The sequence below is a fragment of the Engystomops pustulosus genome, chromosome 7 (assembly GCF_040894005.1).
Source record: "Engystomops pustulosus chromosome 7, aEngPut4.maternal, whole genome shotgun sequence".
Classification (NCBI taxonomy): Eukaryota; Metazoa; Chordata; class Amphibia; order Anura; family Leptodactylidae; genus Engystomops; species Engystomops pustulosus.
The window spans coordinates 162,516,493-162,532,061 of NC_092417.1; the positions used below are offsets into that span (position 1 = coordinate 162,516,493).

Below are 15,569 nucleotides of genomic sequence, written 5' to 3' on the forward strand. Positions count from 1 at the left end.
GGGGTCATAATGCCAGGATAGGGGCACATGCCCTGTACAGAGGACTACACGGTATATGTGGGCGCCATACTGCCACCCCGTGTATACAGTGCCGCGCTGTGCTATATGCAGTGCATGGTGACGCATGTACTCTAAGGCAGTGTTCACACTGTAGGAGCCGGTAACCCCTGCACTGCCGGCCGCCACATCTCTTCCCCTCTATCTGCCGGCTCCATTGCAACGTGGCGCGCTGGCCCCTCCCAGTCATTGACTCGGAGCTGACCAATCACAAGCTGCGTGACGCCGGCGGCGGCGGAATGTGTCCCTGGAGGTGATTGGCTGAGAGCGGGTTCCCATCTCTGCTCGGATCAAGTAAGTGCAAAGCTGTGAATGCGGAGAGTGGAGGGCACCCGGCGGGTGAGAGGGGCACAGGGCACATAGGGTGGGGGCTGGGCTCACATCAGGCTCTGCTCAATGCTTACTGGTATATTACAGAGGGTATGCATTTATCTGGTGGTCTGCACCCATGTTATACCCAGGGTGGTCTGCACCCATGTTATACCCAGGGTGGTCTGCACCCATGTTATTCCCAGGGTGGTCTGCGCCCGTGTTATTTCCAGGGTGGTCTGCACCCATGTTATGCCCAGGCGGGCCTGCACCCGCGTCATTCCCAGGGTGGTCTGCACCCGCGTTATTCCCAGGGTGGTCTGCGCCCATGTTATGCCCAGGCGGGTCTTCACCCATATTATAACCAGGGTGGTCTGCACCCATGTTATTCCCAGGGTGGTCTGCACCCATGTTATTCCCAGGGTGGTCTGCACCCATGTTATTCCCAGGGTGGTCTGCACCCATGTTATTCCCAGGGTGGTCTGCACCCATGTTATTCCCAGGGTGGCCTGCACCCATGTTATACCCAGGCGGGTCTGCACCCATGTTATTCCCAGGGTGGTCTGCGCCCGCGTTATTCCCAGGGTGGCCTGCACCCATGTTATGCCTAGGCGGGTCTTCACCCATATTGTAACCAGGGTGGTCTGCGCCCGTGTTATACCCTGGGTGGTCTGCGCCCGTGTTATACCCAGGGTGGTCTGCGCCCGTGTTATACCCAGGGTGGTCTGCGCCCGTGTTATACCCAGGGTGGTCTGCGCCCGCATAATATACCCAGGGTGGTCTGCGCCCGCATAATATACCCAGGGTGGTGTGCGCCCGCATAATATACCCAGGGTGGTGTGCGCCCGCATAATATACCCAGGGTGGTGTGCGCCCCCATAATATACCCAGGGTGGTGTGCGCCCCCATAATATACCCAGGGTGGTGTGCGCCCCCATAATATACCCAGGGTGGTCTGCGCCCGCATAATATACCCAGGGTGGTCTGCGCCCGCATAATATACCCAGGGTGGTCTGCGCCCGCATAATATACCCAGGGTGGTCTGCGCCCGCATAATATACCCAGGGTGGTCTGCGCCCGCATAATATACCCAGGGTGGTCTGCGCCCGCATAATATACCCAGGGTAGTCTGCGCCCGCGTTATACCCAGGGTGGTGTGCGCCCACGTTATACCCAGGGTGGTGTGCGCCCGCGTTATACCCAGGGTGGTGTGCGCCCGCGTTATACCCAGGGTGGTGTGCGCCCGCGTTATACCCAGGGTGGTGTGCGCCCGCGTTATACCCAGGGTGGTGTGCGCCCGCGTTATACCCAGGGTGGTCTGCACCCGTGTTATACCCAGGGTGGTCTGCGCCCGTGTCATACCCAGGGTGGTCTGCGCCCATTTTATACCCAGGGTGCTCTGTACCCATGTTATACCCAAGGTGGTCTGCGCCTCTGTAATATCTAGGGTAGTCTTTGCTCGTGTTATGCCCAGGGTGTTTGTATCTAGGGTGTGCCGTGCCCATGGCATACTGAGGGTGAGCTGTGATCATGGTGTACCTAAGGTGGTCTGCCCTTGATTGTGTCTGGTGGTCTGTGTAACGATGTTGTCTGCACCTGTTGGTGTCCTACAATTTTTGCTGATGTGTCACTAGTGGTCTCATACCAACTGCATCAGTGATGGGCATCTGGCAGCCTGGTCCTGAGTCTGCCCATCATTTCCGCACTGTGTCTAGTGGTGTTTTGGGGGTGGCACGCATGGCTTAGGGTTAGGCTGAGACTCCCAGCCATAAGAACGTGTGTATAACCGAATTAGTAAGTGCTAAGCGTATGTGGGACTGTACGAGGAGGTGAGCAAGTACAGACAGAAGACCTGTGTGATGATGCTGGCAGTGGGTGTGGGAGTCAACGTGTAGACCCTGCGAGAGAGTGAAGGAAACCGCTGCCCATCACGGTTATGATTGTGCACAGGACGCTATAGGAAGGTCCCTTTAAGGGTAGATCAGACCTCAATGTACAGAGGATCTTAAATGTCTACAGATCCACCAAAGGTAACTCCAAATTCATTTCCCCTCTATCTTCTTCCAGTTCTTGTGCTGCTGTGGGGAGGAGAGTGATGGAGCTTCAGGGACTTTTTTACCTCTTGCTCCTATGTGTCGGGGAGATCCTCTCCAAACCTACTTTCCGAAAGGAGAGGATCCGCCTGGACCCGGAACTCAATGGACAGGTCCATGAGGAGAACCAGAGCTTCCAGATGGATCATGAGGCTTTCCTGGGGAAGGACGACGCCAAGACATTCGACCAACTTACTCCGGAAGAAAGCCAAGACAGACTGGGGTGAGACTGGCATGTCCATTTCTTATAGTCAGGGTGTTAGTGATGTGTGATTCGGGGAGGGTGGAGGTCTCTTTGGCTCTTGAAATGACTACTAGGACCAGGATCCGTCTCGCTTTCACCCACTACTTACTGTTAATAGTATCGCCCTCACTTGGGTCTGTGGTATAATCATGCGCCTGGTCGTGCGAATCTACTATAGGGGGTTGCACAAAACTTTTTTTTTGTCATTTTCTTATGACTGTTTTTTTAATAAGCTGTAAAATTGAATACGCCTTTACCCTAATATGTTAAAAAATGTCAAATTACATCTGTCGCCCTTCCCCAATTGCGGCAACCCATGCCGAGGGTGCGTGTCTCCCTGCAGACCCTTCTCCATTCTATCTTCAGCTGACAGGGTGGAGGGGACACACACTTTAAATGACTATGTCACCTGAATCACCTAGAAACAAAGTTTTTATGTCATTTTAAAGAGGAGAATCTCCCTGTTAATACAGCATCAGGATTTTGTTTCTTGGTGTCACAGAACCAGAGCTATCCATTGTTAAAGTTATAGTCTGGAATGGAATGGAATACAAAAAAACCAGATTATAATAGTGTATATATCCTGTTCTGTGGAACCTAGAATCACAATGCTGGTGATATTAAAGGGGTTTTCCCACCAAACAAGTTAGGCCCTATCCAAAGAATAGGGCCTAACTTGCTGATTGGTGGGTGTCTCAGTGATGAGAACTCCACAGATTATGAGAACGGTCGGTCAGAGGATGAGCGTAGCGGAAATGAAAGGAGCAGAACGGACATGAGTGGCCGTCTGCTCCGCTCATCTTGGGGAGCGACGAGGGGATCTGACGGAGGTACATTCATTCTCGTAATCTGTGGGGGTCTCATCACTGAGACCCCCACCGATCAGCAAGTGTCCTGTGGATAGGGCCTAACTTGTTTGGTGGGAACACCCCTTTAAATGGTAGATTTGCCTCTTTAATATGACACCAGAACTGTGTTTCTACATATATAGGCGTTTGATTTGTGCCTCTTTCGTGACATCTATACACGTAGAGTACTGTCTGCACGGGTTATATGCAGTTAGAATGTATATAGCTGAATGGCAGTCGTGAAGTAGTTAAAGAGACAGACCAACACAATTTTGCCATTCACTCGCCTGGGAAAGCTGGGTGACAACTTCTCTGACCTTTGCACTGGCTAGCAATTGCATATATGACAATTCCATATCACACTTCTCATATGTAGCAGCCGCAGGATAGAGTTCTGGCAGGGAGTTGCTATCTGAGTAGTTGTCCTGTCTCTCTGCAGTCAGATAGTTGACATGTAACCCAGTCTAGGTTTTGCCTGTCTGCATAATTGTAATCCGTCCAGTACAACGACAGGGGAAGAGCTTGGCACGAGGATCAGACCCTCCTTCCACCCTGTGAGGTTCCTCTCCAGCGAGGTGTCAGATGATCGGATGACAGAGGAGTTGTCTCTTACCCTGCTGATAACGTGGCACAGACACTTGTGAAACTGTGAGCCTTGGCTCGGCATCAGTAAACTCCTCTCAATGGGGGGAGCTGATGAGGGCACATGTGAGATTGTACCCGCAGGGCACCGCATCATTGCCAGCCATTCATTGTCCTCCGAGCTGAACCGTCTTGGCGACACTCGAGCCGGAGAAAATATTCTTCTGTTTTTCCCTCTTCTTCTCCTAGCGGGGAGAAGAGCTTGCACTCTAATAAGACTCGTTGCCTCATAGTATGGAGATTTTTTTTTTTTTGCCTTGGGTTACAATGATACAAAAAAATGTCAGTGTTTTTGCCAAAGTTCTCCAGTAAAACCTATAAAAAGTTGCACAACAGGATCAGAGGAATTCATTAAAGCGAGATTGTTTTTATATAAAATATACAAGGTTTGCTTTATAACTTTATTAGGTCACAGATTTGTTTCAGCGTGAGCAGAAAACTCCCAACAAGCTGCTGTAGAGATGTGATTATGCAAAGCTTAAAGGGAACCTGTCAGCAGATATTAAACTAGCAGCCCCTGCAGGTCGGGGATGAAATAAAATGTACAGTTTCTTTAAATCTGTCTGCAAATTTGTCACAGCAAGGGATCGGTGAATAGAGGATTCAAAGTATCTAACTACCTCATCCTGAAAAGGGAACAGGTCACCAGATTTTACCCCATTTAACTACCACCCCTTTAAACTGGCAGTCCCATCAGGTAGGGGATGAAATGTCCTTTCTTGATTATCCTCTTTTATGTGAAATCTTGCCCTTTTTCCTATTAAAAAGTCATGTGGAAATGAGCAGAAAACAGTCAGATTTTGCCAGAGATGAGTCAAGTTTAGTGGCTGCAGGGGGAAGGAAGCTGGTGTCATATTAAAGATAAGCATTTCATCTTTCAGATCACATCAGGATTGTGGGTCCGTAGATAGAACTTGATCTCTTTCTCCAGCTCACATTCCCAACTATGTCTTTAACTCTGTGTATCTCCTCTTTTGCAAGGCTGATTCCCTCTATAAGAGATTCTTATCTTTAATATGAAACCAGAAGCATGTTTCTAAGTGCTATAGTACCGAAGATAGGGAAGTCTGAAGTGACGCTACCCATACAGCCTCTAAACTTTACTCAACTTGGGCAGAATTTGAGATTATATATAGATACATTGGTGATATTTCACATAAAATAATTTCATACCTTACCTAAGGGGTGGGGATCATAATCTGCTGACAGGATCCCTTTAAAAGAAAAAAAAATCAAAAATCCATCATGATAAACCAGGGACACTTACTCATAGATCCAGGCACTGTGACTGTGGTCATCTTCTTATTATCCATGGCCTCCTTCTAAAATCCACTTTTATGGTTATGCTAATTAACCCAAGGGAGTGTTTCCAGAGCCCCTCCGTGCAGCAGGTTCACAGGTTGTAACAGTGACACACACTGACTGTGTGTTGAAACTTCCTGTGTTGCAGTGAGATTACATCAGCCAGAGGGAGGGGGGCAGTGTAACAGCCTTTGAAGCTACAGCAGGAAGGGACTCTGATAATGCCCCCAGAGCCCTTCTGTTGCGTTAACATAATTTTCAAAGATGAGGATAACAAATATTAGAGGAAGGAGACCATGGATAACAAATATAAGAATATTGCTGAGCTCTATGGATACGAATGGCGGCTAATTGCTATACCACACATATGTGTGTTTTTTTTTCTTCATACTCATTGGGTGTTTGCTGCAATATGCAGGCACCGATCATGGGTGTTAAGCATTTTAATGCCGCCAGGGGTTAAAGGAGTTGATGAAATGTTCATAGAGCAAGTATTATAAGATGGGTGGGGGTCCCACAACTGCCCCCTCTTTTGATGTGCAATACTCAGTGCCCATTGTCGCCAGGACTACAGATTTTTGGTTTTAGAGAGCGCCATAGACTGTGTAGTGGCCATCCCAGGGTACTGCAGCCCAGCTCCCGTTCACATGACACGTCATCGAATAAATGTTTTTGTTTCCAGCAAAATAGCCGACCGCATAGACAGCGACAAAAACGGGTTAATCAGCACCGAGGAGCTGACGTCGTGGATCAAGAGGGTCCAGAAGAGATACGTCTATGAGAACGTGGCCCGAGTGTGGAAAGACTATGACGTCAATGAAGACAACCACATATCGTGGGAAGAGTACAAACAAGCCACCTATGGATATTACTTGGGTGAGTTGACTATTTTGGGTTGTCCGGTCACAACAAGTAACCACCTCCTCCGCACCCCCCCCCCCCCCCTCTACTGACATTGGATATGCTGTAATAAGTAGCAAGACTGAACATCCCCTTTAACTGCGATATTTGAATGGTATTTTGCCTTTCTATATGTTTGTAGCAAACCCTGAGGAGTTCCAAGATGCGGCGGAGCAGTTTAGCTTTAAGAAGATGCTTCCACGTGACGAAAGGAGGTTCAAACAAGCCGACCTCAATGGGGACCTCCAAGCGAATCGGGAAGAATTCACTTCTTTCCTGCACCCGGAAGAATTTGAGCACATGAAGGACATAGTGATACTGGTAAGAGTCCAGTCCTGGATTATACTACAGTTCAAAGCATTATGGGGCAGCAAGTTATCCCTTATCCACAGGATGGGAGGTAACTTGTTGATCGGTGGGGGTTCCAGCAGTGTGACCACCCCCTCGATTACGAGAACAGGGGTCAGCCATAACCCGGTGCACCTTTCTGACATTTATCCCTATGGCGCTGATAGACATAGACAGTGTATGGAGTGGTAGCTTGCATGATCAAACTGCTGCTCCATTTATAAGGTATAACAGACCCCCCGTTCCTGTGATCCAATGCTCTTATGGATAGGGGATAACTTCTTGTTATTAGAATCCTTTTTAAAATCTGACCCGTCTTAAAGATTCTTAAAAGTACTCAGAATAACAAAATAACACATTCTCTAATTCACTGTTATTAACAAAAAATGCAGCATTTCACAGGTAATTTCAACCTGTCTCTTCTATCAGTCCTGGTGATTAAATCTTCTGACTATGGTCAGATTCTTCTCATGAATAGCTTCTCCTGTCTGCACACTGCAATGCTCTCTGCCTCCTGCTCCTCCCCATGCATTACAAGACCAGCTCAGACACAGGCACTTCCTGCCGGCAAACAGCAGCATGCAGAGACTCACCCTACAAACTACAGACAGATGTCTTTATTGCAGAGCTGACTGTGTGTCAGTTGTTAATACTTAGGTCACACATTGACCAAAAATAGGTGGAAAAATAAAAACGGCACTTGGCCGATGGGTGTTTGCTGAAGTTTAAAGAAGAGCGGATCCTGCCAGAGGGGGCGTACACCAGGATGTCAGTGTGCTTGCTTTACGATCCTTCATCCTGGTGGTAGATTTCCTTTAAAGGGGTTAACTTAAATTCCTTTTTGCCGTCTTTTATACCTTTGCCAAGCAGGCAATGCCATGTGTCTTTAGAAGTATATAACCAATATGGAACCTACTTTTGCAGGAGACCCTGGAAGACATTGACAGGAATGGAGACGGGTTTGTCGATGAAGATGAATATATTGGTAAGCTCCTTGCTAAAAGCTACGTCTGGACCTCTGCTTTGCACTAAAATTTACATTGTACAGAGCTTGGGATCGATAATATAGTGTGTCATAAAAATAAACCTGTGTCCCCCCTTCACCAGAAGAACCTTTACTTTTGTGCCAATGCCGTAAAAAATAATTAAAAAATACCGGTCTCTGAATACTTATAAAAATAGGCCTCATAATAGTCCGACACCTCCTGTTCTGTAGAGATCACTTCTCAGCGGTAACAGGATTGCAGTGACGGGTATCATCTATTATGAGCTGTGTATATTATAATCGGGAATAAGATCATACGTTGAAATCCAATAGAGGTGGGTAGGTATGTGGAGACTTATAGGCCATACATGCACCACTGAGAATGCTGGAAAAGGGAATATACATTTTTAATTTTTTTTAAGTTTCCCCCGTAGTATTTGGGGGGATATTTATCAGATGTGTCTGAGAGCAGAACTGTTCTAGTTACCCATATCAACCAATTAGAGCTCAGCTTTCATTTTCCCACAGCTGTTTATAAAATGAAAGCTGAGCTCTGATTGGTTTCCATGGGCAACTAGAACAGTTTTCACTCTGAAAAACTTCTGAAAAAATCTCCCCAATTTTGTGTATTATAGAAGAATAGAAGTATTATGTGCATTATAGAAGTATTATGTGCGTTATAGAAGTATTATGTGCGTTATAGACGTATTATGTGCGTTATAGACGTATTATGTGCGTTATAGAAGTATTATGTGCGTTATAGAAGTATTATGTGCGTTATAGAAGTATTATGTGCGTTATAGACGTATTATGTGCGTTATAGACGTATTATGTGCGTTATAGAAGTATTATGTGCGTTATAGAAGTATTATGTGCGTTATAGAAGTATTATGTGCGTTATAGAAGTATTATGTGCGTTATAGAAGTATTATGTGCGTTATAGAAGTATTATGTGCGTTATAGACATCGTATGTGCGTTATAGACGTATTATGTGCGTTATAGACGTAGTATGTGCGTTATAGACGTAGTATGTGCGTTATAGACGTAGTATGTGCGTTATAGACGTAGTATGTGCGTTATAGACGTAGTATGTGCGTTATAGACGTAGTATGTGCGTTATAGAAGTATTATGTGCGTTATAGACGTAGTATGTGCGTTATAGACGTATTATGTGCGTTATAGACGTAGTATGTGCGTTATAGACGTAGTATGTGAGTTATAGACGTAGTATGTGAGTTATAGACGTAGTATGTGCGTTATAGACGTATTGGGGGTCATTTACTAAGGGCCCGATTCGCGTTTTCCCGACGTGTTACCCGAATATTTCCGATTTGCGCAGATTTTCCCTGTATTGCCCCGGGATTTTGGCGCACGCGATCGGATTGTGGAAATCGGGGGCGTGGCGAACGATAACCCGACGGATTCGGAGAAACCGCTGCATTTAAAAAAAAAAAAAGTGTTGTGGGACACGCGCTTACCTTCACCCAGGACGGCTTGGTGAACTCCAGTGTGTTCCGATGCTCTTTAGCGCAGCAGCGACACCCGGTGGACGTCGGAGGAACTGCCTTATTGAATCGCCGGAAGACCCGAATCCACCGCAGAGAACGCGCCGCTGGATCGCAAATGGGCCGGGTAAGTAAATCTGCCCCATTATGTGCGTTATAGACGTATTATATAAATATTGGGGGAGATTTATGAGAAGTGTCTGAGAGCAGAAATGTTCTAGTTACCCATAGAAACCAATCAGAGCTCGGCTTTCATTTTCCCACAGCTGTTTGTAAAATAACTGCTGAGCTCTGATTGGTTTCCATGGGCAACTAGAAGGGTTTTATCTCAGACACTTCTATAATACACAAAATGGGGGAGATTTATCCAAAGTATTATGTGTATTATAGAAGTATTGGGGCCGATTTATCAAACAGCTGAGCTCTGATTGGTTTCCATGGCCAACTAGAACATTTTTACCTCAGACACTTCTGATAAATCTCCCCCTGTATATATATATTTTTTTTTAAACTATGAAATGTAAGACTGAGGTAGGATATAAGATCTGGTCATTCAGGGATTCATAGTTTCATAGTCCTGGCCAGCGACAAACTTCGTTTCCGCAGCTTCCGAAAAAAAAAAAAAATTGTGACAGTACGAAAGTTTTTGGAACGGCTCCTCGGATCTGACTGCTCCCGCTGAGAAGTCAAACCTGCCTTTTCTTATATATATTTAAATCCATATACATGCGCTGTGCAATAATGCAGGTGCGCTTAAATTAGACCTATAATTGTGTCCCTTTTGTATATGATGAAATGAAGCAGAAATCCATCTGACTATAAGAGCAGGCGAACGCTCTCCCAAGATGTTTAATGGGCTCTCGGCAATTAAAATGTTTCTTTGGTCAAAGTTCTCTCTCGGCTGGTGCTTACCCAGCGCCCCGCTGTCCTCCCAGCGAGCGCAAAGTAGTACAAATTGTGTATATTGTGTTGTGTACAATGTCACAGCGCTATAGAAGGCAGCACCCCACTTGGTAATGACAGGATGTGTTCCCAGAGTGGCTTCGGTAATGGAGAGAGGTAAAGTAATTTAATTTAGGTGTTGATCAAGAATGTTGTTTTTCGCAGCGGTCGAGAGACAAAAAAAAAAATGACATTCTGTTATTTGAGGTTTACACATTTTTTTTTTTTTTTTTTTTAATTTTCCCCCTGCGGCCAAATCAAAATTGACATAATGAGACCTTTTTCGGTTCCTGTGTGATTTTTCATTTTCAGGAGTTACGAGCTTTAGCACACATAAGGTGTATTGTCTTTTTTTTGTATTTTTTTTATTGTCATTTTGAAGGTTTTTATTGTAATTTGATCGTATTTGCCGTCTAAATGGTTGTAATCCGTGTAAGATGTTTCTGTAGAATTATTATTAATAATATACAAAGGCACAGATCGTTCACGTGAATGAAAACGGACTTGCAGTAACATGGCTCTGCCACTATACAGTGGGCGGCGCTGTTTTTTTCCGACTCTAATGCAGAAGTCCGTTTAAAGGGAACATTGGGGCACATTTACTTCCTGGCCGCTGGAGTTTATCCAAAGTGCGTTGTCCGAGGATAATGAACTGTGCCGTGATTCACTAAGATCGTGCTCCCGATATCCTGCATGTGTCGCTTCCCCGCTCGGGTCCGCCGGAGTTCACCTTCTTCTTCCCGGTGCATGTAAGTGATTGTCTTCCAACACAAATTGAAAGTTAAATCTCGCGCTCAGCCCGGATCCGTCAGATCCTCTGATGGACAGCCCCCGTTTTCTGTCACATGAAAGCCGATCGTGTACGACTCGATCCCCTGCTAAATACCTGTCAAAGCTGCGCAAATCCCGAAAACCATGAACAGTCCGACGAAAGTGCGATCCGCGACCCTTAGTAAATAAGCCCCATTGTTTACAAAAAATTATAGATGAGCGGACTTGATGTTAAGGGTTAGGCCACCCAACCCGAAAGTATTGCCGGATTGGCTGTTCGTTTGCCAATCTGGCAATACTTCCAGGTTGGGCGGCCGACCCTAAATTTCTAAAGTTCCCCTGACCAATCTTAGCCATGGCTAGTAGCTAGGAGCGTTCATTTGCCGGTTTGACTGGTTTGCTGGCAATCTGAACGTGGACATAAAGTCCGCTCATCTCTACAGAAAATGTTTTTAAAAATATTCCAGTGCTTCTTCCCTTCTCCTACTTTCGTTTGATCCTATATTTTGCACCCATTTTTTAGAAATATATAAAGAAATCTTTCCAACAGTTTGGCCTGAAATGCTGTAAAGACAACTGGCTGCAGCAGGAGCCTCCCCCATCTGCTGTGTTTGCATTAGATTAGCTTGTCATGGTGTTTTGGGTTTTTTTTTGTGCCTATCCCTATATTTCGTTCTAACGCCTGAAGAATATGTTAGAGAAGTGTTGTCTCAGCATGCCGATTTCACAGTGGGCCTAAGTTGGTTTGTGGAACAACCCCTTTAAGGCCTCCAGAAGACTAGTCTCTCATTTTGGCTAGTAGACGAGTGCCATGAACCAGTGCCCTCTATTAAGTTATAGTTCCCTAATATAGTATTGGAAATCGGGTGTTCTGAATCTGCCAAATCCGTAACCTCTTTCTTTGCTTGACCTGAACGTTAGACGTGACGACGCCTTCTATGGTCAAATCCAGGGATGAGTTGGATTCAGTCGTTGGCAACTTAGAAATCTGAACTGTAGGCTCTAATTTTAGAGACAGCCCCTTGAAGAGAGCTATTCATTTCATCCCCGCTGTGAAGACGGCCACGACTAAGATCTTCTCTCAGTTCACTGTACAGCAGTATAAATATAACCGTCATTACACGTAACCCAACAAGCCAACAGCGAGCTTTTCTGTGCGAAACCTGAGCTGAACTCCCAAAATACTTTACTCATTCACTGTATGGAGGTTGAGCTGTCCGGACCATACACAGGTGTTGGGTATCGGTCCTGGAGAGATGTTTACTCCTATCCTTGTGTGTGTTAGTAGAAGCAGGACTGTGAAAAATGGATACATCTTCCCGGATTGGGGCTTTCCCAAGTACGATGGGGAGGGGGGGTGTCCTCACACTGCTGTCTTCTTTGCACTCTGCATTGAGCTGCTTTCTTCTGCTCTGAGTAACTGCTGTAAACCAGCTTAACTCAGAGCGGAAGGGAGGGGCTGCAAAGAGCACAGCAGTCTCAGGACTAACAAGGTGCCTCATGAATGGTCACCAGTATAACAAATAATAAGAGGGCCTTGGGAAAACCCCTTTTTAACCCTGGATGACCTGAATTTTCATACAATGCTCATACAGCCCTTTACTTAAAGGGACACTTACCAGAAATAAGTTGTTACTTCGTTGATTCTAACCAGTCACCTGAATAGGAGTCAAGGAGTCGGGGGTCACAAGTCCTTGGTCCACCACCACCAGCTATATGGCAGCCAAGAGTAGTTATATGGAGTGGCTGTCGAGCCTGCGCCCTCGAAAACCCCTTTAAGGAACTTTTCTTTTTACATTTCCTTTAAAATGTCTTCTTTTCTTTCATGTGTGCAGCGGATATGTTTTCACATGAAGAGGGCACTCCAGAACCTGACTGGGTAGCCACCGAAAGGGAACAATTTTCAGATTTGCGTGACCTTGACAAAGATGGAAAAATGGACAAAGATGAAATCAGACACTGGATTCTTCCTCAGGATTACGACCACGCGCAGGCCGAAGCCAGACATCTGATCTACGAGTCTGACTTGAACAAGGTATTCCACATTCTACATCAACATGGCAGCCAGGAAATTGTTAAACCACTTAGATGCTGTGGTCAATAGTGGCTTCTATGGGATAGGTGCCCCCATATTGCATTGCATGTCCGGAAATAGTGTTTGTGCCACCACATTTTTAAAAGTGTCCATATTTTTCACACAATATAAGACACTTTTTTTTAACAAGAAATCTTTTAAAAAGTGCCCACGTCTTATAGTCCGAAGGAGGATTCCAGGATCTCATTCTCTCCTGGTATTACCGCAGGACCTGGAGTGATGTCGGAAGCATGTGACTGATCACATGCTTCCTGCATCACTGCAAGAGTCTTAGACCCTTTCATGCTACCAAGAGACGGGGCCAGAAAAACCAAAAGAGGTTGCGTCTGGGAAGAAGAGCTATGTGTGTGAGTGGTTGTATGGATGTAGCAGTGCTGAGTTTGTTCACGTGAGTGTATGCTTGTAGCAAAGCTGTGTGTGTGAGTGAATGGATGTAGCAAAGCTGTGTGTGTGAGTGAATGGAAGTATCAAAGCTGTGTGTGTGAGTGAATAGATGTAGCTAAGCTGTGTGTGTGAGTGAATGGATGTAGCAGAGCTGTGTATGTGAGTGAATGAATTGTTGTAGCAGAGCTGTGTGCGAGTGAATGAATTGTTGTGGCAGAGCTGTGTGCGAGTGATTGAATGAATGCAGCAGGGCTGAGTTTGTTAATGTGAGTGTATGCTTGTAGCAGTGTGCAAATGAATAGATCTAGCAGAGTTGCGTGTGTGAGTGAATGGATGTAGCAGAGCTGTTTGGGTGAGTGAATGGCTGTATGAGAGCTGCGTGAGGGAATGGATGTAGCAGAGCTCTGTGTGAGCGAATGGATGTAGCAGAGCTGTGTGTGTGAGTAAATGGATGAATGTAACAGTGTTGTGTGTGTTCAGGTGAGTGTATGCTTGTAGCAGGGCTTTGTGTGCTCTCCTAGTGTGTTACCAACAGGGAGTTTTAAATTGATGTAAAATATTTGTTTTCCTTTTTTTATGACTACATATGAAGTGTGTGTTTTAGTCTAAAAAAATATAGTTATATGAACTCAAGTGCTGTTAAGAAAGACAACACATCCTGCAAAAAACAAACGCCATAGTTGTCTATGATGATAGAGAAAACTAAAAAGTTACTTATCCAAGAAGACATCGTTTAAAAAAACAAAGCCTTGCTCCAAGTTCTGACCATGGTTTAGTTTAAAATTTGTGAAAAACCGAAAACCAAGTTTTTGATTTATGTGGTTTTTTTTTTTATCTTCCCATTTTTATATCAGGATAAAATGTTGACTAAAGACGAGATCTTACAGAATTGGAATATGTTTGTGGGCAGCCAGGCCACCAACTATGGAGAAGACCTCACCAGAAACCACGACGAGTTGTGATGAGATCCAAAAGACTGTGATTTTTTTTTTTTGTTTTTTTGTTTTTCTCGTTCACTTGACTTCTTATATCCTAGTATTTGCACCATCACAGACAATATTCATTACCTCAGAATGGGTAGAATTACCCGACAATAGTGTTTGAAAGAGACCTATGAACAGATTTTAAATGTGACTTTACAGAAAGGCTCTAGCACCATTTTTAAAAAAAATTTTATTTTGTTTATTTTTTTTCGTATACTGTATTAAAGCAATAGTGGCAGTAAATTCTTTAAACTTATTATGTGAATATTGAGGTTATTGCAGCCATGTACATAAATCTCTTTATCAATGTATTTCTTGGATGTCTGTTTGGATTTTACTGATATAGAATTTTAGATTTTTTTTTTTTTTAGGCTGGAGATTTGTATGTAAATCACTTTTAACACCAGTATTTTATTAAACTTTGTTTTTTTTGTAAAAAATAAGCGTGCTGGAAATTTTGTCATGTTCTTGGCCTGAGCAGTTTTACCTATTTTGCTGTGTACAAATAAAACCAAAATGACAGCATAAAGAATTACTGTATACTAAACCCCAACAAACCGTATATTTTAAAAACTTGTATTAAAGGGGCTCTCTGGAGGTGGAAAAACATGGCTGCAGTCTTCCAAAAACAGCGCCACACCTGACCATGGTTACTGCCAGTACTGCAGCTCAGCTGTATAGAAATGAATGGAGCTTAGTTGCAATGCCACACACTACCCATGGTCAGGTGAGGCGCTGTTTTTTGAAGACTGCAGCCATGTTTTTCCACCTCCAGAGAACCCCTTTAAGTCTATAGACATAGGCACCTTCGTGCATATTAGAAAATCACTCCCGACTACACTTCAACAGTTAATATCTTGGGTTCCCTGGCACTTAGAAACACAATGAAAAAGAAGATTCTTCTCTTTCAGATGAAAAAAAGAATTGAGATTCTAGGTGCCACTGATCCAAAGTTATAGCCCTCTGAAGTGTTGCTCCCCCCACCCCCAGATTCTTAGGCTGCAGGGAGAATTTGGAGGAGGCTGCACACAGGAGCTACAGACACATCACAGATAATGTACCTTATATACTCGAGTATAAGCCTAGTTTTTCAGCACAAAATTTGTGCTCAAAAACCGTAACTCGGCTTATACTCGAGTCAACTAAAACATAAAGACAAA

General features: G+C 44.7%; 1 protein-coding gene across 2 annotated transcripts; it reads left to right on the forward strand.

The window, feature by feature from the left end:
* The first annotated feature begins 224 nt into the window (after positions 1-224).
* RCN1 (reticulocalbin 1) lies at positions 225-14,665 on the forward strand. 2 transcript variants are annotated; one of them, XM_072118601.1, is made up of 7 exons: positions 225-351; positions 2,434-2,682; positions 6,178-6,371; positions 6,538-6,716; positions 7,668-7,728; positions 12,783-12,982; positions 14,281-14,665. In XM_072118601.1, exons 2-7 carry the CDS (start codon positions 2,462-2,464, stop codon positions 14,386-14,388), a joined length of 963 nt encoding a protein of 320 aa, XP_071974702.1. In that variant the 5' UTR covers positions 225-351; positions 2,434-2,461; the 3' UTR covers positions 14,389-14,665. The 2 variants fall into 2 exon arrangements, with proteins under 2 accessions (XP_071974702.1, XP_071974701.1); XM_072118600.1 differs by having other exon boundaries at positions 347-396.
* Positions 14,666-15,569: the final 904 nt, after the last annotated feature.

Bases quoted from the DNA above. Each gene is read 5' to 3' on its own strand.
- RCN1 (XM_072118601.1), top strand. From the start codon at position 2,462: ATGGAGCTTCAGGGACTTTTTTACCTCTTGCTCCTATGTGTCGGGGAG. The intron at 2,683-6,177 runs GTGAGACTGGCA...TTTTGTTTCCAG, and splicing joins GAAAGCCAAGACAGACTGGG to CAAAATAGCCGACCGCATAG. The intron at 12,983-14,280 runs GTATTCCACATT...TTTTTATATCAG, and splicing joins ACGAGTCTGACTTGAACAAG to GATAAAATGTTGACTAAAGA.